At 42.8% G+C, this 24,139-nt stretch overlaps 1 protein-coding gene across 2 annotated transcripts; it reads left to right on the forward strand.

Moving 5' to 3' along the window:
• Positions 1–306: 306 nt before the first annotated feature.
• Positions 307–22,447, forward strand: Zbtb8os (zinc finger and BTB domain containing 8 opposite strand). 2 transcript variants are annotated; one of them, XM_004665263.3, is made up of 7 exons: positions 307–760; positions 10,777–10,801; positions 12,351–12,472; positions 12,642–12,724; positions 15,623–15,675; positions 18,725–18,761; positions 21,798–22,447. In XM_004665263.3, exons 1-7 carry the CDS (start codon positions 664–666, stop codon positions 21,882–21,884), a joined length of 504 nt encoding a protein of 167 aa, XP_004665320.1. In that variant the 5' UTR covers positions 307–663; the 3' UTR covers positions 21,885–22,447. The 2 variants fall into 2 exon arrangements, with proteins under 2 accessions (XP_004665320.1, XP_045005878.1); XM_045149943.1 differs by lacking the exon at positions 10,777–10,801 and having other exon boundaries at positions 635–760.
• The last annotated feature ends 1,692 nt before the right edge of the window (positions 22,448–24,139 follow it).

Below are 24,139 nucleotides of genomic sequence, written 5' to 3' on the forward strand. Positions count from 1 at the left end.
CGACCAATCGGAGCGCGCGGGACAGCAGGGGTGGGCGGGGTATCGGCGTTCGCGGCCTATCCAGACGTACAGTGTCGCTTTCCGCGGGGCCGAGGCGCGTGCTCCGGCCCTTCCCCCACCCCCACCTCCACCACCACAGTCCAGAGGCTTACTTGCCGCGGCTGCGCGCGCGCGCGCGCCCGTCCCGATGGACTGTTCCCGTACTGATCACGTGTGAGAGCTTCGGTCCTTACACTGCCACGGGCAGCCATTTTCTCAGGGGCCGTTATGCCAACGACCCCTTTGGAATAGTAGGAGAAACCAGAAGTGCTTCCGGGTCTGCTTAGCAACTCCGAGAACGAGACGAAGAGGAAAAAAGCCTCACCACTTAAGACTCAGAGATGCCTAATGCAAAGTGTCCCTTAACTTTTTCCATTATTTCGAGACAGAACTGGTGATCAGGAAGTGCAGACGACATGCGCTCGGCCTTTAAACCATGCCATTCAAGAGTCAAACATAAGTTGTTGGCCTCAAAAGCTAGTGTCCTTCCGCGGGCTCCGAGAACCGAGTCCTGGTCTTTTTAGATCGGCTGCCAGGAGGGGGCGGGATCTAGGGCGGAAGTTGTAACGCAGGGCTGAAGCTCGGCTGGTGAAGGGCGGAAGTAGAGTGTTCGGTTCTGCAAGCATGGCTCAAGAAGAGGAAGATGTCAGAGATTACAATTTGACGGAGGAGCAGAAAGCGACCAAGGCCAGGTACCCTCCGGTCAATCGGAAGTACGAATGTGAGTAGGTGGTTCGCTTCTCTCTTGAGGTAAAGGCGCATAGGCAGCCCGGGCTCCTTACCTGAGGCTTCCGGCCTCGCCTGCTACTTTGCCCCATAGGTGTTTCAGGCGTGATCGCTTTATGCCCCGTGCATCCAGCATTCCTCCTGTCTGCGTTTTGTACTTGTCCTTGGGCATAGTGAAGGAAAAGCCCTCACATTGATTTTTCTGGTTAGCACACTTATTAGTCGCGGATGTAAATAAGTGTATTGAGCTTGCCTGACATCGTTATGAATGGTACTGGTGCATTAATTGTAAAGGTACTTGTAGTTTGAAGTATTTGTGAGCTTTTAGCCCTTGTGCATCTCCCAGTGGAGCGTGGTGGCTACTTAGAGGATTGGGAGCTAAGAAAGGAAATTTTTTTCTTTTCCTTCCTTCCTTTCTTTTTTTCCGAGTCAGGGTTTTACTGTAACTCAGGCTGACCTGGAACTCACTTTGTAGCCCCTGGCTGGCCTAGAACGCACAGCGATCCTCCAATCTCAGCCTCCTGAGTAGTGGGATTGATTAAAGGAGTGCGCCTCCACGCCATCTTTTGTATTTTATTTAATTAGTTTACTTATTTGAGAGAGGTAGAGAGAAAAAGAGAGGGAATAGGTGAGCTGGGACCTTCAGCGACTACAAGCAAACTCCAGACGCATATGGCATTTTGAGCATCTGGCTTACATGGGTCCTGGGTCCTTTGGGTTTGCAGGCAAAAGCCTTAAAAGCTAAGCTATCCCTCCAGTCCACCCCCCCTTTTTTAAGTGTGTGTGTGTGTGTGTGTGTGTGTAGGGCACAGGTCTGGCCTCAAACTAGCTACTTAGCCAAAGGTGACCCTTAACTCTCATGCCCCCATATTCCAAGTGCTGAGATTACAAGTGTGTGCCACCATTCCAGGCTGGAGGGAGGATCTTGCACTGTTGCCTAGACTGGCAAGTCTATGAGACATGTCCAACCATTTGACATTGTGACACCTTATCATCTACTCTTGAACTGTGTAGTGGAGTTATCAAAAAAAAAAAAAATCACCAGTGGTGAATCCCAGCACTTGAGAGACAGAGGTAGGAGGATCGCTGTGAGTTCGAGGCTACCGTGAGACTACATAGTGAATTCCAGGTCAGCCTGGACTGTAGTGAGACCCTACTTCAATATATATATATATATATATCGCAAAACAAAGCAATTTCATAATGTTTTAAGTAAGTTTATGATTTTGTGTTGGGCTGCATTCATAGCTATCCTTGGCTGCAGGGCCCTATTATGGGAATTTTGTGGTTCCCCTGCCAATGCAACAATCTATGCCAAATGCACCAATAATTTTGGGGTATCCCCAAATACTTATGAATTCAAAGACTTAAAGCTTAGACTTTATTAGATTAAGAGAAGGAAAGAGGAGAGGTGAAAGTACAGAAAACTCCATGAAAAGGTAAGAGAGAGGGGTTAAAACCCATACTGTCAATCAGATTGGGGTCATTTACAGCTTCTGAATGTGGGCTAAGGCAACCAGACCTGATGCTGTTTTGGGGCTGAGCTTAACCACAATGCCAGGATCAGGGTATTTATTCCTTCTGGGAACATTTTTTATTTGTTTTTCTCAAAGTAGGGTCTCACTCTAGCTCAGGCTGACCTGGAACTTATTCTTTTTGTCCCACGCTGGCCTTGAACTCAGCTATCTTCCTACCTTTGCAGCACAGGAGTTTTAATTCTAGTAAAGAGGAACTCCTGCCTAGAGAAGGACTCAAGCTGTTGATGGACACACAGATCAGTCAAGTTCAAGGTTTTCTTGTGTTTAAATTTTTTTTAATTTTTATTTATTTATTTGACAGAGAGAAAGAGAGAGAGAATGGTTGCATCACTGCAAATGAACTCCAGACGCATGCGCCCTCTTGTGCATCTGGCTAATGAGGGTCCTGGAGAATAGAACCTGGGTCCTTTGGCTCTGCAGGCAAACACTTTAACCACTAAGCCATCCCTCCAGCCCAATTTCTTGCTTTTAATTTGGGGATCCCAGTCACCTTACGTTGCCTCAGCCCTATGGTGCCCGAAGCTGCAAGTTGGACACACTAGCTTTCTCATTCTTTAACCTTGTAGTGCTAGGAATACAAGGCTACAGGTGTGTACTACCACACCTAGCTTTTATTTCTCCTGCATATAATATGACGTTCTCCACTCCTCCCGCCCCATGTGAGGCTGGAACTCTGGCCTTCATCCAAGCTGTCTCATCACTGAACCATACCCACAAACCCTAGGGCTGGATTCTATTGCACTTCATCTTGATGAATATATTGTGATTCATTAAAATACTTGAAAAGATGAAAAACAAGCTGAGCGTGGTAGTACACACCTTTAATCCCAGCACTTGGAAGACAGAGGTAGGAGGATCACTGTGAGTTTGAGGTGTCTCTGAGACTACATAGTGAATTCCAGGTCAGCCTGGGCTAGAGTGAGACCTTGCCTTGAAAAAAAAAAAAAAAATAATAATTTAACTTAAATAGGGTAGTTTGGTGAGGTGGGTCATACCTATAGTCCCAGCACTTAGAAGGCTGAAATATAGGCTAGAGTGAGTCCCTGTCTTAAAAAAATAAAAAATAGGGGCTGGCGAAGCTATAGCGCTCCTAGGCATATATCCAAAGGACTCATCTCATTTCCTTAGAAGTACATGCTCAACCATGTTTATTGCTGCTCAATTTATAATAGCTGGGAAATGGAACCAGCCTAGATGTCCCTCAACAGATGAGTGGATAATGAAGATGTGGTACATTTATACAATGGAGTTCTACTCAGCGGTAAAGAAAAACGAAGTTATGAAATTTGCAGAAAAATGGATGGACCTGGAAAGTATTATACTAAGTCAGGTAACCCAGGCCCAGAAAGCCAAGCGCCACATGTTCTCTCTCATATGTGGATCCTAGCTACAGATGACTGGGCTTCTGCGTGAGAATGAAAATACTTAGTAGCAGAGGCCAGTAAGTTGAAAAGGAGACATAAAGGGTGGAGAAAGGAAGGGAGGAGGATACTTAATAGGTTGATTTTGTATATATGTAATTACAATGATTGTAATGGGGAGGTAATATGATGGAGAATGGAATTTCAAACGGGAAAGTGTGGGGGTGGGGAGGGAGGGAATTACCATGGGATATATTTTATAATCATGAAAAATGTTAATAAAAATTAAAAAAAAAAATAGGGGCTGGCGAGATGGTTTAGCAGTTAAGTGCTTACTTGTGAAGCCTAAGGACCCAATTTCAGTTCCCCAGTACTTATGTAAACCAGATGCATGAGGTGGCACAAGCATCTGGAGTTTGTAGTGGCTAGAGGCCCTGGTGTGCCCATTCTTTCTTATTCTCGCTCTCATAAAAAATATATTTTTCATTTATTTATGGGGGGGTAGATAAGAGAGAGAAAACAAGTTGAGCATGGTGGCACATGCCTTTAATCCTAGCATTCGGGAAGCTGAGGTAGGAAGATCACAGTGAGTTCAAGGCCACCCTAAGACTACTGAGTGAATTCAAGGTCAGCCTGGGCTAGAACAATACCCTACTTTGAAAAACCAGTAAGTAAGTAAATATTAAACAGGGTTATTTTAAAAAGAAACTTAAGAGCCGGACGTGGTGGTGCACACCTTTAATTCCAGTACTCGGGAGGCAGAGGTAGGAGGATTGCCATGAGTTCAAGGCCACCCTGAGATGACAGAGTTGATTCCAGGTCAGCCTGGACCAGAGTGAGACCCTACCTCGAAAAACCAAAAGAAAAAGAAAAAGAAACTTAAGGGCTGGAGAGATGGCTTAGCGGTTAAGCCTGTCAAGCCTAAGGATCCCGGTTCAAAGCTTTATTCCCCAGGACCCACATTAGCCATATACACAAGGGGCACATGCGTTTGGAGGTCCTGGAGTGCCCATTCTCTATCTATTGGCCTCTTTCTCTCTCTGTGTGACGCTCTCAAATAAATCAATAAAAAACAAACAAAAAAAAGAAACTTAAATTATGTGTGTGTGTGTGTGTGTGTGTGTGTGTAGGCATGTGTGTACCACTGCATACATGTGGCAGTAGAGGAAGTTGTTTGAGACAGGGTCTTTCCACCGTGGCTGAGACAGGATCTCTCATGTTGTGAGCTTCTGGGAAGGCTAGTGTGGCTGGTTTGCAGCTTCAGGCTTCTCTTGACTCTGCCTCCCATTACTATAGGAAGGCTGGGGTTACAGACACATGCACTACTTTTTGTCTGGCTTTCTATGGGCTTTGGGGAGCTGAACTCCAGTCACCTGCCTTGCAGAGCAAGTGCTTTTAACTACTGAGACATTTCTCCAGCCCCTGTTGTTAATTATTATTTTTTAGTTTTTGTTTTTTTGAGGTAGGGCCTCACTATATCCCAGACTGACCTGGAATTCACTCTGTAGTCTCAGGCTGGCCTGGATCTCATGGTGATCCTTCTACTTCTGCCTCCTGAGTGCTGGGATTAAAGGTGTGTGCCACCATGCCTGACACTTATTATTATTTTTAAGTGAATAAGTATTTTTAAAGTTTTTACTCTTTTCAGTTTAAGTTCTTGTGTTTTCAGTGGGCATACTAGATTAGCACTCCATCACTGAGCTGTCTTCAGTCCTTCAATTATCTTCGAGTATAGGGTTTCTGAGATGAAGAAGTTGAACCACTGCCCTATCACAGTGTGTCTGTTGCAGTCAGGTTCACCTTGCTAGCATAAAACACCCAGCCAAGAGCAACTTATGGCGGGGGGCAGGGTTTATTTTGGCTTACAGACTCAAGGGGAAGCTCCATGAAGGCAGGGGAAAATGCTGGCATAAGCAGAGGGTGGACATCACCTCCTGCCGGAACATCAGGTGGACAACAGGAACAGGAAAGTGTACCAAACACTGGCAAGGGAAAGCTGGTTATAATGGTCAGAAGCCCGGCCCCAAAAATACACTGCCTTCAGGAGGCTTTAATTTCCTGCCATTAGCTGGGGACCTAACATTCAGAACACCTAAGTATATGGGGGACACCTGAATCAAACCGCCACATTACGTCCCTGGCCCCCATAAACTGATAACCATATAATAATGTTCAAACATCCCTATAGTCCAAGGGCTTTTAACTGATCTGTAATACCAAAAAAAAAAAAAAAAAAACATAATGGCACAAAATAAACCTTCACACTGCAAAAGATGGCATTGGGCAGAGCCAACCAATACAAGATTTAAAACAAACATCAAACTCTGTAGCTCTGAGTCCTACAACTCTAACTAGTAACGAGTTACTAAAACTTCTTCAGTCCTTCAATTCCAGTATAGGGTTTCTGAGATGAGTAAGTTGGAGAACCACTGCCCTATTGCAATGTGTCATCTTGTCTTTTTAACTGATTTTTTAAAATTTGGGACCTGAGAGATGGCTTAGCAGTTAAGACACTTGTCTGCAAAGCCAAAGGACCTAGGTTTGATTCCCCAGTACCCAAGTAAGCCAGCTAGCTGTACAAGATGGCACATCATTAGAGTTCGATAATGGCTAGAGACACTGGCATGCCCATTCTCTATCTCTGACTGATATTCATCCTCTCTCTGTCAAATACAATAAAATGTAAAGTAGGATCTGGTCCGGGCTTGGTGGTGCATGTATGTCTTTAGTCCCAGCACTCAGGAGGCAGAGGTAGGAGGATCATTTTGAGTATTCCAGGTCAGCCTGAGCCAGAGTGAGACCCTACCTTGAAAAACCCCCCCAAAAAAGTAAAAAGAGCTGGATATGGTGATGCACACCTTTAATCCCAGCACTCCAGAGGCAGAGGTAGGAGGATTGCCAGCCATGATTTTGAGGCTACCCTGAGACTACATAGTGAATTCCAGGTCAGTCTGGGCCAGAGTGAAGCCCTGCCTCGAAAAACCAAAAAAAAAAAAAAAAAAAAAAGTAAAAAGATTCCAGGCGTGGTGGCGCACCCCTTTAATCCCAGCACTTGGAAGGCATCAGTTTGAGGCAACCCTGAGACTACAGAGTGAATTCCAGGTCAGCCTGGGCTAGAGTAAGACTACCTCGAAAAACCAAAAAAAAAAAAAGTAAAAAAAAATTTGAGAGAGAGATAGAGACAGACAGAGGGAGTATGGACATACCAAGGCCTCCTATCACTGCAAACTTCAGACACATTCATTACTTTGTGCATCTGGGTTTACATGGGTACTGGGAAATTGAACCTGGGCCATCAGGCTTTGCAAGGAAAAGCCTTTAGCCTCTGAGCCGTCATCTTTTCAGCCCTCCTTTCGGAATTTTGTTTTGTTTTTTTGACATAGGATTTTGCTCTAGCCCAGGCAGACCTGGAATTCACTACGTAGTCTCAGAGTGGCCTTGAACTCATAGTGATCCTCCTACCTCTGCCTCCCAAGTGCTGGGATTAAAGGTGTGCACCACCATGCCCGACTCTCTTTTTGTTTTTTTGTTTTGTCTTGTTTTGGTTTGTTTTTTTGAGGTATGGTCTCACTCTGGCCCTGGCTGACCTGGAATTCACCATGTAGTCTCAGGGTGGCCTCGAACTCACAGTGATCCTCCTACCTCTGCTTCCCAAGTGCTGGAATTAAAGGTGTGCACCACCACGCCTGGCATCTTTTTGGCTTTTTGAACCAGAGTCTCTCTCTATAACCCCGATTGGCCTGAAACTCACTATGTAGAGCAGGCTAGTGTCAAACTTGCAGTGATCCTACTGTCTCTGCCTCCCAAGTGGTGGAGTCACAGTAGTGTACAACCACACCTGGGGTAGATGATGAAGATGACTGTCAGACCATTACACCTGTGTAAATAACCCTGCTTTCAAGATGTAAAACATTCCTTTCTGGCCAGCCGCTCATCCCCTTACCTTGAAGCCAGTGCCGGTGTTTTCCATCATTGTGGCTTTCTGTTTTGAGGTTTCATCTGGATGGAATCACACAGTAAGGAGTCTTTTTTTATTTTATTTTATTTATTTATTTGAGAGAGCAAGAGAGGGAGAATGGACATGCTAGGGCCTCCAGCCACTGCAAACGAACTCCAGACACATGCGCCACTTGCATTTTGCTTATGTGGGTCCTGGGGAATCGAACTGAGTTCCTTTGGCTTTGCAGGCAAACACCTTAACTGCTAAGCCATCTCTCCAGCCCTTCTATTTTTTTTTTAATTTAATTAATTTATTTATTTGGGAGAGTAAGAGAGGGAAAGAGGAAAACAGAGAGGTTTTGTTTGTTTGTTTGTTTGATTACTATTTTATTTATTTGCAAGAAGAGAGAAAGAATGGGCATGCCAGAGCCTCTTGCCACTGCAAATGAACTGCAGATGCATGCACCACTTTGTGCATCTGGCTTTACTTAGGTACTGGGGAATTAAACCTGGGTCATTAGGTGTTGCAGGCAAGTACCTTGACCTCTGATCTCTCCAGCCCAGTATGGGCGTCTTTTATGTCTGTCTGCTTTGCCTGTATCAGAGATGAGTCAGGTGGACACTAGTTGCAGTGGATATAGTAACTACTGGCAATGGGAGAAGGCTCAGATCTATTCCAGTTTGCACAAAGATTGGGGAATTTACAAGAAGAATGAGGGAAGGGAGCGCAGGGCCTCCTGAGAGTCAGAGAAGTGACAAAGCACAAAAGTTTAGTCATTGTCACTGGTGTCAAGGCAACAAGCCAAGGCCAGTTATATCTGCTGTCTTGCAATTATGGAATTCAGAGTTCTGCCTTCCCACGCACTGGGACACAGAGGTCCAGGGTGTAGAGATGATAACATTTTTTTTTCTCTGAGAAGAGTGAGAGAATTGGCACGCCAGGCCCTTTGGCCATTGTATTCAAACTCCTGACGCATGCACCAAGTGTACAGGTGTGACCTTGTGCTTGTGTCATCTTGTGTGTCTGGCTTATGTGGGAATTGAACATGGGTCCTAAGGCTTCACAGGCAAGCACCTTACCTGCTAAGCCATCTCTCTCCAGCCCACTTCCGAGTTTTTTGTTTTTTTGGTTTGTTTATTTATTTATTTATTTTATTTTGGTTTTTCAAGGTAGGGCCTCACTTTAGCCCAGGCTGATCTGGAATTCGCTATGTAGTCTCAGGGTGACCTTGAATTCAGAGTGATCCTCCTACCTTTGCCTCCTGAGTGCTGGAATTAAAGGTGTGTGCCACCACGCCTGGTGCCATTTCTGAGGGATTTTTTTTTTTTTTTTTTTTTTGAGGTAGGGTTTCACTCTAGTCCAGGCTGACACTGACCTGGAATTCACAATGTAGCCTCAGGGTGGCCTCAAACTCATGGTAATCCTCCTACCTGTGCCTCCCAAATGCTGGGATTAAAGGCAAGTGCCACTATGCCCAGCTGTTTTATTTTTTGTTTGTTTTTTTGTTTTGTTTTATTGTTTTATCAAGATAGGGTCTCACTTTATCCCAGGCTGACCTGGAACTCACTCTAGTACCAGACTGGCTTCAAACTCACAGTGGCCTGGAACTCAACAGCTCCATGCCCAGCTTTTCTTTTCCTTTCTTTTCTTTTGTAAGAAAAGTAACCAATAGTAGGAAATGTTTACTGAGAAACTATGTTTAATTAAACCTCACTGCCCCCCCCCCCCCCATGAGGTCTTGCTATGTTGCCCAGGCTGGCCTTGAACTCCTGTGCTCAAGTGATCCTCCAGCCCCTACCTTTGGGACTATAGGCACCCATCACTATGCCCAGCTTAGTCTGTGTGTTCTAAAATGTCTAAATTGGGTATGGTGGCACTCTAGAATATACAGGCTGAGGAAGGAAGATGCTTTGCCTGGGCTACACAGGGACATTATACCTTAAAAGAAAAAACCTAGAAAAATTTTGCCTTGCTGCCTTCCAGAAATTCTCATTTAAGAGTGAATCCCTATGGGCATAGTGGTGCATGCCTTTAATCCCAGCACTGGGATGTCAGAGGTAGGAGGATCACCGAGAGTTCAAGGCCACCCTGAGACTACAGAGTGAGTTCCTGGTCAGCCTGACATAGAGTGAGACCCTACCTCAAAAAAAAAAAAAAAGAATGAATGAATCTTGGTCTGGGGAGATGGCTCAGTGGTTAAAGGTGCTTGCTTACAAAGCCTGATGGCCTGGGGTTAATTCCACAGTACCCAGTGACAGGAGGCCCTGGCATACCCACACTCTCCCAAATATAGAAAAATATATTGGGGCTGGAGAGATGGCCTAGAGGTTAAGTCATTTGCCTGCAAAGCCAAAGATCCAGGTTCAATTCTCTAGGTCCCACATAAGCCATATGCACAAGGGGGCACATGCATCTGGAGTTCGTTTACAGTGGCTGGAGGCCCTGGCACATGCACGCTCTCTCTCTCTCTCTCAAATAAATAAATAAAGTATTTATAGAAACATTAAAACAATAAATAACTCTTGCTAAAAAGTAATAACCCTAGCAAAGGAATTAATTGTGTTAAGTAACAATTATAGAAGAAGGTTGGTTGCCTCATGGTTTCTTGTTATGCAAGGATTTTAAAAATATTTATTTACTTGAGAGGTAGGAAGATTTTGTGTGTGTATGTGTGTGTGTGTGTGTGTGTGTGTGTGTGTGTGTGTAGAGAGAGAGAGAGAGAGAGAGAATGGGAGTACCAGAACCTCTTGACACTTCAGATGAATTCCAGACAGATGCATCATGTAGGCTTTATGTGGATATTGGAGAATTACCCTGGCCAGCAGGCTTTGCAAACAAGCACCATTAACTGCTGAGCCGTCTCCCCAGCCCCTGCAAGGAATTCTTTTTCTTGCTTTTTTTTTTAAGAGATAAGTTCTTACTCTGTTCCCCAAACCTCAAGCTGGTATCAGACTTGTGATCCTGCTGCCCAAACCTCCGTAATGCTGGAATATACACATGGGCCAAATGTCTAGCTGGGGGTCTGTTTATAATAATGAGTAGTGATGAACTACAGTTTTGTTTCTACTGCCACCTGCAACCTGATGCTCTTTACTCCCAAGTTATTTTCTTAGGATTTAAAAGGCAAGTTTAGTTTAGTGACTTAACAAATGGTTTTCCCTCTCTCCCACAGATTTGGACCATACAGCTGATGTCCAGTGAGTATAGTTGAAAGTTATCCTTTCTGTAAAAAAATTTGTTTGTATATATATGTATGGGCATGCACGTGCCATGGCACATGTTTAGAAGTCAGAGAACAACCTAAGGGTGTTGGTTATCTCTCTTTTTGCTGCAGGGACTCACTCTAACCCAGGTTAACCTGGAACTTACTATATCTTGGGATGGCTTTGAACTCACAGCAGTCCTCAGCCTACAGGTTGCTAGGGTTATAGATGTGAGCCACCAAGCCTGGCTGTTCTCCTTCCACTTTGTTTGAGAATAAGTCTGTCTTTATTTATGAGAGAAGTTACAGGCATGCTACTACAGACAAACTCCAGATTCATGCACTACTTTGTGCATCTGGCTTTATGTGGGTATTGGGGAATTGAGACCAAGCTGTCAGGCTATGAAAGCAAGTACCTTTGGCCACTGAGTCATCTGTCTAGGCCCTTCTCCCCCCCTCCCAGTTTAACTGGCCCTTGAGCTTTGGGTAGGTGCTAGAGATAAAACCTGGGTCAGCAGGCTTGTGGAGCAAGCATCCTTAACCACTGAGGTATCTCCCTAGACCTTAGTTTGCTTATTTGAAGCAAACCTTTCTTAATCATTTAATTTATAGTCTAAGCAAAGTTACTTTTGTATTTCATGTTCACTTGTACCATTTTAATTGGCTTCCTTGTTTTGTGTGTGTGTGTGTGTGTGTGTGTGTGTGTGTGTGTGTTGTTTGCTGTGGCTAGAGGCCCTTACACGCCCATTCATTCCCTCTCTCTCTCTGCCTCTTTCTTTCTCAAATCAATAAATAAAAAATAAAATATTTCGCCATGTGTGGTAGCGCACACCTTTAGTCCCAGCACTCTCATGGCAGTGGTATCCTTGGAGGATCAATGTAAGTTCAACGCCACCTTGAGACTACATAGTGAGTTCCAGGTCAGCCTGTGCTAGAGGAGACCCTACCTTGAAAAATTAACTAAATCAGTAATAAAATTAAAATAGTATTTTCAAAAGAGGTTTCTGTAAAAGAAAATTATTTAATTTGGATGTCTCTAGTTTTAATTTTTCTTCTCTCATTTTAGTTCCTTCTGAACATGAAAGGATGGTTTAAATTATCAAGTTTTGGTGCTATTAAACTGGGTGTTACATTTTGTGTATATCAAACTGATTTTATTTTTCTTTCTTTGCATCCATGCGTGTGTATGCTGCTAATGAAATGGCAGACACTTAGAGCTACTTTTTTTTTTTTTTTTTTTCAAGGCAAGGTCTCACTCTAGTCCAGGCTGACCTGGAATTAACTATGTAGTCTCAGGGTGGCCTCGAACTCATGGTGATCCTCCTACCTGTGCCTCCCAAGTGCTGGGATTAAAGGCGCATGCCACCACGCCCGGCAGAGCTACTTTTTGCACCTGGATTTTACATGGGTGGCTGGAGAATTGAACATAGGCCAGCAGGCTTTATAAGCAAGCGCCTTTAACCTCTGGTCCCATTTTATTTTGACTTTGCTGTGGAGTGCTGTTTCACAGTGGGTTATTACACCGAGTATAACTTTCTGTTTAGGTTACACGCATGGGGAGATACACTGGAGGAAGCATTTGAGCAGTGTGCAATGGCCATGTTTGGTTACATGACAGATACTGGGACTGTGGAACCACTCCACACAATAGAAGTAGAAACTCAAGGTAATGACTGGTTCATTTATTCTATATGATCTGAGTATATTTTCACAGCAAGAGCACTAGAATTGGCTATAATAGCCTAGATATTCGTCACACTTTAAAATTGAAATGTGTTTTTAGAGAGAAAATGATTAACTCTCCTACTGTCGTGGTCCTTTTTGGTTCTGTGTAGGAGATGACTTACAGTCTCTTCTGTTTCACTTTTTGGATGAGTGGCTTTATAAGTTCAGTGCCGATGAATACTTCATACCCCGGGTAAGTGAGGGTTTCTCTTTTTTGCTGTATAAGTGTGCTCCTAGTTCATATTTTAAAATTGAGCAAATACTTGCAAATAGAATGTGTAAGATACATAAGGTGATAATGATTTGCACAGCTTTATAGGTACTTCTCGATTCTGCTAAGCTATCTGCTTGTTGTATTTAGACCTCTGACCATGTAGCACTTGGCACTAGGATGGTAAGAAAACCCACAAAAAAGAAAATCCTATGCAACTAAAATCTCTTTTTGTCTCCCAAATTTGAGCTATATTTATATCTATCCATGTAGTCCTTTTTAAAAGTTATTTTAATTTTTAAATTTGTGCATCTAGCTTTTAGTGGTTACTAGGGAATTGAACTCAGGACATCAGGTTTTGAAAGCAAGGGCCTCTAACCAATGAGCCATCTCTCCAGCCCTGATTTTAGTTTTTCTTTATGTTTATTTATTTATTTTACTTTGTTAACCCACGTTGACCTAGAATTTACTCTGCAGTTTAATCTCAGCACTTGGGTGGCAGAGGGCCCTAAGCCCTTCATTGCCTCCTTTATTAGTGTATGCTGACAACTAAAATACATACCATACAGAGTTCAAGTACATGAAGTATCATATGAAAATAGGCTGAAGACTATGGAAATGGCTCAGCAGTTTAAGACTCTTGCTTGAAAAGCCTGCTGGCCCAGGTTTGTTTCCCCATCACCTGTATAAATCTGGACACTACGTAGCTTAAGCATCTGATACTAAGAAACCCTCATGTACCCCACCCCACATGTCCATATATAAACAAATAAAAAATGTTTTAAAGTAGGCTTTTTAGGTGGTAGCTCAGTGGTTAAAGGGCTTATTTGTAAAGCCTGTCAGCCCAAGTTCAGTTCCCCAGCACCCACATAAAGCCAGATGCACAAAGCAATGATTGCAATGAGCCTATGGCAATGGGACATGGAGATTGGAATATTTTGCAGTGTTAAGAGCCTCTGCCTCAAAGAAGTTATTCCTGAAGTTGCCCTCTAACCTCCACATGCATGCTGTGGCCCACATACATACCTATAAACACACATACCTGCCTGGCTAGGGTTTTGTTTGTTTGTTGTGTTTTGTTTTGTTTTCCAAGGTAAGGTTTCACTCTGGCCCAGGCTGACCTGGAATTCACTATGTAGTCTCAGGGTGGCCTTGAACATACAGGGATCCTCCTACCTCTGCCTCCCCAGTGCTGCTAGGATTAAAGGTGTGCGCCATCACACCAGACTCTTTTTTTTTTTTTTTGCTTTTTTAAGGTAGGGTCTTGCTCTAGCTCAGGCTGACCTGAAACTCATTCTGCAGTTCCAGGCTGGCCTCGAATTCACAGTGATCCTCTTACCTCTGCCTCCTGAGTGCTGGGATTAAAGTGTATGTTACCACACCTAGCCCAAGATGTATGATTTTTTTTTTTACCTCCCTTAAATATGTAAGAAAAACCTTATTTCCTTATTTTATTTATTTGAAAGAGAGAGAGACTAATAGATAGAGACAGAGAGAAAGAGAAAATATGGGTGTGCCAGGGCCTGTTCCCATTGCAAATTAACTACATACTCATGGGCCTCTTTGCGCTTCTGGCTTTACATGGGTATTGGGGAAGTGAACCCAGGCTGACAGGTTTTGAAGCAGGTGCCTTTAACCACTGAGCCATCTCGGCAGCCCTCTGTATTCTCTTTTATTTGACATTTTAATTTTCTTTACTTCAGAAAAGTTGTATGCCATTATTGTTTTTATAAAACATAGTAACCTAAACATTTAGTAGATGGTCTAGTTTGGATTTGTTTGTTTTTTTAGACAAGTCTCACTACATAGCTCAGGCTGGCTTTGAACTTGAAATTCTTCTGCTGTAGCTTCCTGAGTGCTGAGATTTTAGGTATTTGCCACCATGCTTGGATGAACTTTTTTTTTAATGTTTCATTTATTTATTTATTTGAAGAGAGTGAGAGAAAGGGGCAGATAGAGAATGGGCATGCAAAGGCCTATATCCACTGCAAACGAACTCCAGATGCATGTGCCACCTTGTGCATCTGGCTTCCATAAACACTGGGGAATTGAACCTTGGGTATGTAGGCTTCATGGATAAGAACCTTAACTGCTAAATCATCTCTCCAGCCTGAACGTTTTTTTTTAAATGATGAAGTTTGGGGTCTGGGATGTAGCTCAGTTGTTAAGAGTGCTAGTCTAGCATGCATAAAGCCCTGGGTTCAATCCCCCCAGCACTGCCTAAACCAGGTATTATAGGTAGTACATGCTTTCCCAGTACTCAGGAAGCAGAGGCAAAGGATTCGAAGTTTGTCATGGCTGGAGAGATGGCTTAGTGGTGAAGGCATTTGCCTGTGAAGCCAAAGGACCCAGGTTCAATTCCCCAGGACCCACGTAAGCCAGATGCACAAGGTGGCACATGTGTCTGGAATTCATTTGCAATGTCTAAAGTCTATTGGACGCCCATTCCCTCTCTCTCAGTTTCTCTCCCTCTTTCTATCTCCCGAATAAAATAAAATAAAATTTAAATTTTAAAAAGATTAAAAATCAAGGTCATTCTCAGCCAGATGCACAAGGTAGTACATGTGGCTAGAGGCCCTGGTGCACTCATTGTCTCTCTCTGCCTCTTTCTCACTCTCAAGTAAATAAATAAACAAAATATTTCAAATATTTCAAATGGGCTGGGTGTGGTGGTGCATACCTTTAATCCCAGCACTCAAGAAGCCAAGGTAGGAGGATCACCATGAGTTCAAAACTAGCCTGAGAATACATAGTGAATTCTAGGTCAGCCTGGGCTCAAGTGAAACCCTACCTTTAAAAATCAAAATAAACAAATAGATAAATAAATAAATTTAATATAGAAGTAAATCAAAAAGTGCTGATTTTTTTTTCCTTCTTTAGGAAGTGAAAGTACTTAATATTGATCAAAGAAATTTCAAAATACGGTCAATTGGGTAAGTTTTAAGATTAGTTTAAGTAGCATGTCATGAAAGATATTAAAGTTTGTTGTTTACTGAACTCTGAGCAAAAAGACCTATGGGAATGTTCAGTCAGGACCACTTGTACTTGGCCAGGCTTTGCAGACTGAGCTTTGAGAAACACCTAAGGGTGAGAGCGTACATGAGCTCTAGAAGTTTAGAAACTTGTCAGAATAAAGTTGATTTGGTTGTTAAGTCTAAATCCCTATTTTATTTTTATAGAAGGAGGAAAAACTGTGATGTTTTATGTATATGAAATTGACAACTGCACAGCACAAAGCCCATCTCAATGGATGGAAATATGGACACAACCTTCTCAATGGGCCTCAATTATAGACCCACTCAAACTAGGTGTTTCTTACACAGATTTTACCTTTCTTTCCCTTCTGGAATTTGTAAACAATTAGGTCGCTTTGACTGGACTTGTTTCCTCATTCAATTATATATTTTTAGATTATGTCTATATATAGCTCATCTTTTCCATTTTGTATTGGATTTTTATTATTTTTGCATAGTTACTTTTCTGACTGCTGTGACAAAATCCCTGATAAAAGCAACTTAAAGGAAAGTTTGTTTTGGCTCGTAGCTTATGGTGGGGAAGTCAGGAGCTGACCCATTGCATCCATAGTAAGGCAGAGTAATGAATGTTGCTGCTCAGTTCACTTTCTCCTGTTTATTCAGTCTTGGACCCTAACTCTTGGAATTCTACTGCTCAGAGTTAGGGTAGGGTCCAACAACCTACTCTAGAATTACCCTCACAGACATGCTAGAGGTTTGTTCCTAAGTAATTTCATATCTTATTGAGTATCAATACTAACACTTTCTTTTGAATTTATTTAAGAATTTTTGTTGTTGTTGTTTATTAGAGAGTGAGAAAGAATGGGTGCCCCAGGGCCTCTAGCCACTGCAAACAAGCTCCAGATGCATGTACCACCTTGTACATCTGGTTTATGTGAGTTCTGGGGAATCAAACCTGGGTTCTTAGGCTTTGCAGGCAAGCGCCTTAACCACTAAGTCATTTCTCCAGGCCGTGTGTGTATGTGTATGTATTGTACATATATATATATTTTTCTTTTATTTTCCAAGATAGGGTCTTACTCTAGCTCAAGCTAGGGTCTTACTATAGTCCATGCTGACCTAAAACTCACTATATATTGAGGGTGGCCTCAAACTCAAAGCAATCTTCTTACTGCTGCCTCCTGAGTGCTAGAATTAAAGGCGTATGCCACTACACCCAGCTACATTTTTTTTATCTATTTGCAAACAGAGAAAGAGATAAATGTAACAGGTATACCAGGGCCCCTTGCTATAGGAAACAAACTTCAGACTTATGTGTCACTTTGTATAACTGGCTTTAAATGGATAGTGGGGAATTGAACCCAGACCAGCAGGCTTTACAAGCAAGGACCTTTAACCTCTGAGCCTTCTCCCTAGCCCTTTTGTTGTTGTTTTTTGAGGTAGGGTGTCACTCTGGCCCAGGCTGACCTGGAATTCACTATGTAGTCTCAGAATGGCCTCCAACTCACGGTGGTCCTCCTACCTCTGCCTCCTGAGTGCTGGGATTAAAGGTGTGTACCACCACACCTGGTGTTTGTTGTTATTTGTTTGTTTTTCAAGGTAAGGTCTCACTGTAGTCCAGCTGACCTGGGTTCACTATGTAGTCTCAGGGTGGCCTTGAACCTCTGCCTCCCAAGTGCTGGGATTAAAGGTGTGTGCCACCATGTCCAGCCCCTTTTTTGTTTTTTTGAGGTAGGGTTTCACTGTAGCCCAGGCTGACCTGGAATTCACTATGTGGTCTTAGGGTGGCCTTGAATTCAAGGTGATCCTCCTACCACTGCTGGGATCAAAAGTGTATGCCACCACACCCAGCTGTTTTTCTTTTTTCTTTTCTTTTTTTTTTTTTTTTGAGACCAAGTCTCTCTGTGTAGCCTAAGCTGTCCTCGAACTTGCTGTGTGAGCCTAAACTGGCCTTTAGCTCTAAGTCCTTTTTCCTTAGTTACCTAAGTGCTGGGATGGCAGGTGTGCATTCCATACCTTTTTTTTTAATTTCTTTGAGACAGGGTGTAGCTAAGGCTGGAATTGAATTCATGGTCATCTGTTACCTCAGCCTTCCTAGTTCTGAGAATACAGAGATGAGCCATTATGGGTAGCTGAAATATTTGAACAGTGTTTATTGAGAATCTATCATAAACACGTTATGTTGGGTGGCGCTATTATTATTATTGCTAGTATTATTATTTTCTTGAGGTAGCATCTCACTGGAGCGCAGGCTTACCTGAACTCACTCTGTAGTTTCAGGCTGCCCTGGAACTCATAGCAATCCTTCCAGCTCTGCCTCCCGAATGCCAAGATTAAAGGTGTATGCCACCATAGCCAAATATATATATGCAGCTTCCAGCTGTCAGTACTGTCCTATGGTACCTGAGTGGATTTGAAATTATCACAGAACACACAAGATAGAGTTTGAAGGAGGGTCAGGGGGCTCCACTGGAGTGAAGACCTGTCCTGACTTTACTTGCCACTGCTACTGAGAGTTTAAGGTAAGAGCTCTGGAGAGTCTAGGCCAAAGTAAAGAATGTTTATTATTCCCAGCATAAGATGGATCAAGAGTTGCTGACTCTTGTTTATTCCATCTGCTTGCTATAAGACAGATCATGAGTTGTTGGCTCATGCTTATCATATCAGGAAATCTTGGAGAAGCTGAGTTCCTTTTATCCTAAGAGCTCACACCCAAGGCTTATAGTTTTTACATCCCCAAGAATAGCCTGTGTAAAAATTGACCCATTGTGGACAAACATGATATCCACAGCCAGCCATGAGAGCAGCCACTGACTAGGCAATGTAACAGTGAACATAACTCTGGACCTGCTGGAAATCAGAGTGAAATCAGTCTGACCCCCACCCCTCCCATCTCTTTTTGGTTCTCCAGTTCTGGTTCACATTTATTATTGTTTTAAAATATATAAAGAGTGAATGATTACAAAATTTTACAAGTCTTAATTGTGTCTTACCTTTCCTTTTCAAGGTGGGGAGAAGAATTTTCACTGTCTAAGCACCCTCAGGTATGTTTTTTTTTGTTGTTGTTTATTTTTATTTATTTATTTGAGAGCGACAGACAGAGAGAATGGGCGCGGTAGGGCCTCCAGCCACTGCAAATGAACTCCAGATGCGTGTGCCCCCTTGTGCATCTGGCTAATGTGTGTCCAGGGAAATCAAGCCTCGAACCGGGGTCCTTAGGCTTCACATGCAAGTGCTTAACCACTAAGCCATCTCTTCAGGTATGTTTTAAAGTCTTTGAAAACACTATTTCTTCACTATAAAGTCTGAATATGTGACAGAAAACTTTAGTTGTGTTTTTTTTTTTTTTTAATTTTTATTTGAGAGAGAGGGGGGTGGGGGGATTGGCACACCAGGGCCTCAGCCATTGCAATCAAACTCCAGATGCTTGTGCCACTAGTGGGCATGTGTAATCTCGCACTTGCCTCATCTTTGTGCATCTTGCTAACATGGGATGTGTGGGGAGTTGAACATTGGTCCTTAGGCTTCTTGGGAAAGTGCCTTAACTGTTAAGCCATCTCTCTAGCCCATAAATATTTTTAGTTATTCATTTATTTGCAAGCAGAAAGGGTGTGTGTCAGGGCCTCTAGCTGATGCAGATGAATGCTAGATGAATTTACCATTTATTGCATCTGGCTTAAGATGAGTACTGTGGACTTGAACCCAGGTCATTAGACCTTGCAGACAAATGCCTTTAACTTTTGAGTCATTTCTCCAGCCCAAAACGTTAGTTTTAATTGATGTGAAGTGATAATTTTTTCTCCTACAACTCTTAACTATCTAGATATGTTAAAATAGTGAAAACACTGATTTCACACATCTAATTGGTAGATTAGGGGTCAGTCTTGGGTTCTAGTATCAGATTTCTTATAAATTGTTGTAGGACCTAAAAAGTTTGCCTGAGTCTGGAGAGATGGCTTGGCAGTTAAAGCACTTGCCTGCCAATCCTAAGAACCCAGGTTCAATTCCCCAGTACCCACATGGTTGTGCATGCTTCTGGGGTTTGTTTGCAGCAGCTAGAGTAGCTGGCATGCTCATTCTCTCTTTCTCATAAATAAATACATACATATGTACATACCAGGGCTGGAGGGATGGCTTAGCGGTTAAAGGCACTTGCTGGCAAAACCTGCTGGTCCTTGTTTGCTTTTTCAGTACCCATGAAAAACCAGATGCACAAAGTGGTGTATGCGTCTGCAGAATGCTGGTATCCCTATACTCTCTCTCTCTTTTTCTCTCTCAAACAAATAAATAAGACATAATAATCTCTCAAATAAATAGATAGATAAATAGTAAAGAATTAATAACTTACCTGAGGCCAAGTGTTGTGGCTTACACACAGGCAAGGAGTTGAATTTGACTTACGGTCCTGTTTCCTCAGGGTGGTGATACAGAGAGGAAAAGCTAAGGTGATGTCAATCCTGTGACATTGTCACATGTACTTTGTACTTGAGCACTAGAAAGTACCATGCCATTCACCTACCACCTGGTACATTTATGGCACACAGATTTATTATAGGTACTTTTTTGAGCTGGAAGAAACTTAACATCTAATGGTATAATTCTAAACTGTGGCAGGGTTGGTGGGGGGATGTCATGTATTAGGATTCTGAGGAGAGCTCTGACCTGGGAAACTGTCGCTATCTAGCTAGACTTCGAAAGAGAAATCCCCAAGGTGAGTGAATGTTGGCAGCTAGGGAGCAGAGAATAGGCTATTCTTAGAGTCCAGGTCAAAATGTGAGGAAGCCAAAGGAGAAAACCCATGTTCTCTCATTCAACCACTTTATAGATTACAAAAATGAGGGCTATGGGGGATGGAGAGATGGCTTAGCAGTTAAGCACTTGCCTGTGAAGCCAAAGGACCCCAGTTCGAGGCTCGATTCTCCAGGACCCACGTTAGCCAGATGCACAAGGGGACGCACGCGTCTGGAGTTTGTTTGTAGTGGTTGGAAGCCCTGGCGCGCCCATTCGCGCTCTCTCTCTATCTATCTGTCTCTTTCTCTCTCTGTCACTCTCAAATAAATAAATAAATAAAAGAACAAAAAAAAAATTGGAAAATAGAAAATTTAAAAAAAAATCAGGGCTAGAGAGATGGCTTAGCAGTTAAGGTACTGTCTGCAAAGCCTAAGGACCTAAAGTTCAATTCCTCAGTACCCAAGCAAGCCAGATGCACAAGGCGGTACATGCATCTGGAGTTAGTTTGCAGAGGCTGGAGGTCCTGGCATGCCCATTCCCTCTCTTTCTGCCCCCACCCCTCTCAAATAAATAAAATACTTTAAAAAAAAATCAGTACCCACCTAGGTCCAGCAGCTCAGTTGACCAGCTAGGAATGGTACCTGGATTATAGCCACGGCTCCTAACTCCAGCTCTGGGATCTTCCTGCTGTGCAACTGCCTCTCATCTTTATCTCATCAGACTAGACTGATTAGATAATTAACAGTTTTGGGGTTGGAGAGATGGCTTAGCGATTAAGGCTCTTGCCTACAAAGCCAAAGGACCCAGGTTTGATTCCCCACAGGGTGGCGCAAGCATCTGGAGTTTGTTTGCAGTGGCTGAAGGCCCTGGTGTACCCAATCCCTCTTTCTATCTGTCTCTTTCTCTCTTTGTCTAATGAAAAATAAATAAATAATAAATAAAACAAAATGTTTAATAAAAGATAATTAACAGTTTCATATGGGTTTTTAGTATTTTGAAATATTATTACAGGGGCTGGAGAGATGGCTCAGTTAAAGGCATTTGCCTCAAAGCCTGATGGCCTGGGTTTATTTCTCCAATATCTGTGTAAAGCCAGATGCACAAAGTGGCACATGTGTTTGGAATTTGTTTGCAATGGCAGTAGGCCCGGCACACCCATATATATATATACACATTTACACACTGTCTGTCTGCCTCTCTCTGCTTGAAAATAAAAATATTAAAAAGTTAAAAAAATAAATTTAGAATATTATAGTTTTGGCTTTCTACCAATTGCTGCTAGCATTAGAGATTCTGATTCTAATGTCTTTTTTTTTTCTATTTTTTTTTTTCTCCAACTCCGACTTTAGGGAACAGAAGTTAAAGCAATAACATACTCAGCAATGCAAGTGTACAATAAAGAGAAGCCAGAAGTCTTTGTGATCATTGACATTTAAAAATAACAAAAAGAATAAAGGAAAGACTCCTATGAAGAGCTGATAGCTTTTCTTCCTTCTGAGAAGATATAATGATTTGATTTCTAGAGTATTTTTTTGCCAAGTGGAAACTTAGAGAAAAGAAAATTTTAACTTCCAGTTTCACTTTCAGAAACAGAGAATCAGCATACAGCCTGATAATGTATTCTTCAACTCTTGAGGAACCATTTTGGTACCTTCTTTGTTAATTCCCTGCTATGCACCCTTCCGTGGAGCAGGAGCCCTCCTGCCTGGTCTCAGAAGGAATTACTCATTGCTACAAGCAGCAGTTGGGACTGAATCCAATTTGAAGTGGAGTAAGAAGCTGGGTGTGGTAGTACTACACGATTATGTCATCCCAGCACTCAGGATCCTGCGTTCACAGCTGACCTTGAGATATAGCAAGTCCCTGTCTTGAAAAGAATACCTTGAAAAAAATACACTTTTTTTGGTCTGAGCATGGTGGTGCACATCTTTAATCCCAGCACTTTGGAGGCAGAGGTAGGAGGATCACTGTGAGTTCAAGGCTACCCTGAGACTACATAGTGAATTCCAGGTCAGCCTGGGCTAGAGTGAGACCCTACCTCAAAAAGTACCAAAAAAAAAAAAACCATTGTAAATGTCCTCTAGCCCAGGCTAACCTGGAACTCATTATAACTGTGTAGTCCAGCCTGGCCTGAGAATCATAGCAATCTTACCTCTGCCTCCTGAGTGCAAAGACTAAAGGCGTAAGCCACCATGCCTGGCTGAGAAAATACATTTCTACATCTAAAGTTTTACTTTTTTATTTTATTTCAAGGTAGGGTCTCTAGTCCAGGTTGACCTGGAATCCACTATGTAGTCTCTGAATGGCCTTGAACTCACTATCCTCCTATCTCTACCTCCAAGTGCTGGAATTAAAGGCAAGCACCTCTATGCCTGGCTAAAGTTTTGCTTTTAACTTGGCTAGGGTATTTTCTGTATAATTAAGGGATGTCATGATTTAGATTATTTTGAGACAGCAGTCCTGGATTTTAGGTGCTTTTCCTGGTAGACCTGATAGACAGCACTAGGAGGAGTCCTGATTTTCTCTTTAGTTACCCCTGCCCTCCTCCCCCAGGTAAGGTCTCACTGTAGTCTAGCCTGACCTGGAATTCACTCTGTATGACCCAGCTGGCCTCAAACTCACAGTGATCCTCCTATCTCTGCCTCCTAAATGCTAGGAATAAAGGTATATGCCACCAAATCTGGCTCTCTCAAATTTCTTTGTAAGCCGCAATGATGATACTGTGGTATAAGAAAAATCTAACACTATATCTTATGAATAGACCCTTCTGACATGTAAATTTTGTGTATTTTTTAGTGCTAGGGAATGAGCACTAGCATGCTAGCCAAGTACTCTCCACTGAGCTACAGACCCAGCTCTCATGAGTAATTTCTTTTAACTTATTTTATTTATTTGAGAAAGACACAGATAGACAATGAGCATGCCAGGGTCTTCAGCCATTGCAAAAGGTGCTTGCCTGCAAAGTCTAAGGACCCAGGTTCAATTCCTCAGTACCCATATAAGCTAGATGCACAAGGTGGTACATGGTTCTCTGTCTGCCTCTTTCTCTGTCTCTGTCAAATAAATAAATAAATAAATAAATAAATAAATAAATAAATAAAACTTTAGCCAGGTGTGGTGGCACATGCCTTTAATCCCAGCACAGGCAGAGGTAAGCAGATTGCTGTGAGTTTGAGGCCACCCTGAGAGACTACATAATGAATTCCAGATCAGCCTGAGCTAGAGTGAGACCCTACCTCAAAATACATAAATAAAAACAAGCCTTCAATCTCAGCATTTAGGAGGCAAAGATAGGAGGATTGAGGCCAGCCTGGAACTACAAAGTGACTGCCAGGTCAGCCTGGGCTAGACTGAGACCCTACCTCGAAAAACAAAACAAAGTTGAGCTGGAAAGCTGGGCGTGGTGGCTCATGCCTTTAATCCCAGCACTTGGGAGGCCACCCTGAGACTACATAGTGAGTTCCAGGTCAGCCTGAGCTAGAATGAAACACTACCTTGAAAAAACAAAAAAAGAAAAAGCAAAAACATTGAGCTGGAGAGATGGCTCAGCAGTTAAGGTGCTTGTTTGCAAACCCTGATGGCCTCGGTTCAGTTCCCCAGTACCCTCATAAAGGCTAGATGTCCAAAGTGGCACATGCATTTGGAATTCTTTTGCAGTGGCAAGAAGCCCTGGCACACCCATTCTCCCATC

This window comes from Jaculus jaculus, chromosome 5 (genome assembly GCF_020740685.1).
Source record: "Jaculus jaculus isolate mJacJac1 chromosome 5, mJacJac1.mat.Y.cur, whole genome shotgun sequence".
Classification (NCBI taxonomy): domain Eukaryota; kingdom Metazoa; phylum Chordata; class Mammalia; order Rodentia; family Dipodidae; genus Jaculus; species Jaculus jaculus.

Coding starts and splice junctions, on each gene's coding strand:
- Zbtb8os (XM_004665263.3), top strand. CDS start 664: ATGGCTCAAGAAGAGGAAGATGTCAGAGATTACAATTTGACGGAGGAG. Junction 12,473..12,641: donor AATAGAAGTAGAAACTCAAG/GTAATGACTGGT, acceptor GGTTCTGTGTAG/GAGATGACTTACAGTCTCTT. Junction 15,676..18,724: donor TTCAAAATACGGTCAATTGG/GTAAGTTTTAAG, acceptor TTCCTTTTCAAG/GTGGGGAGAAGAATTTTCAC.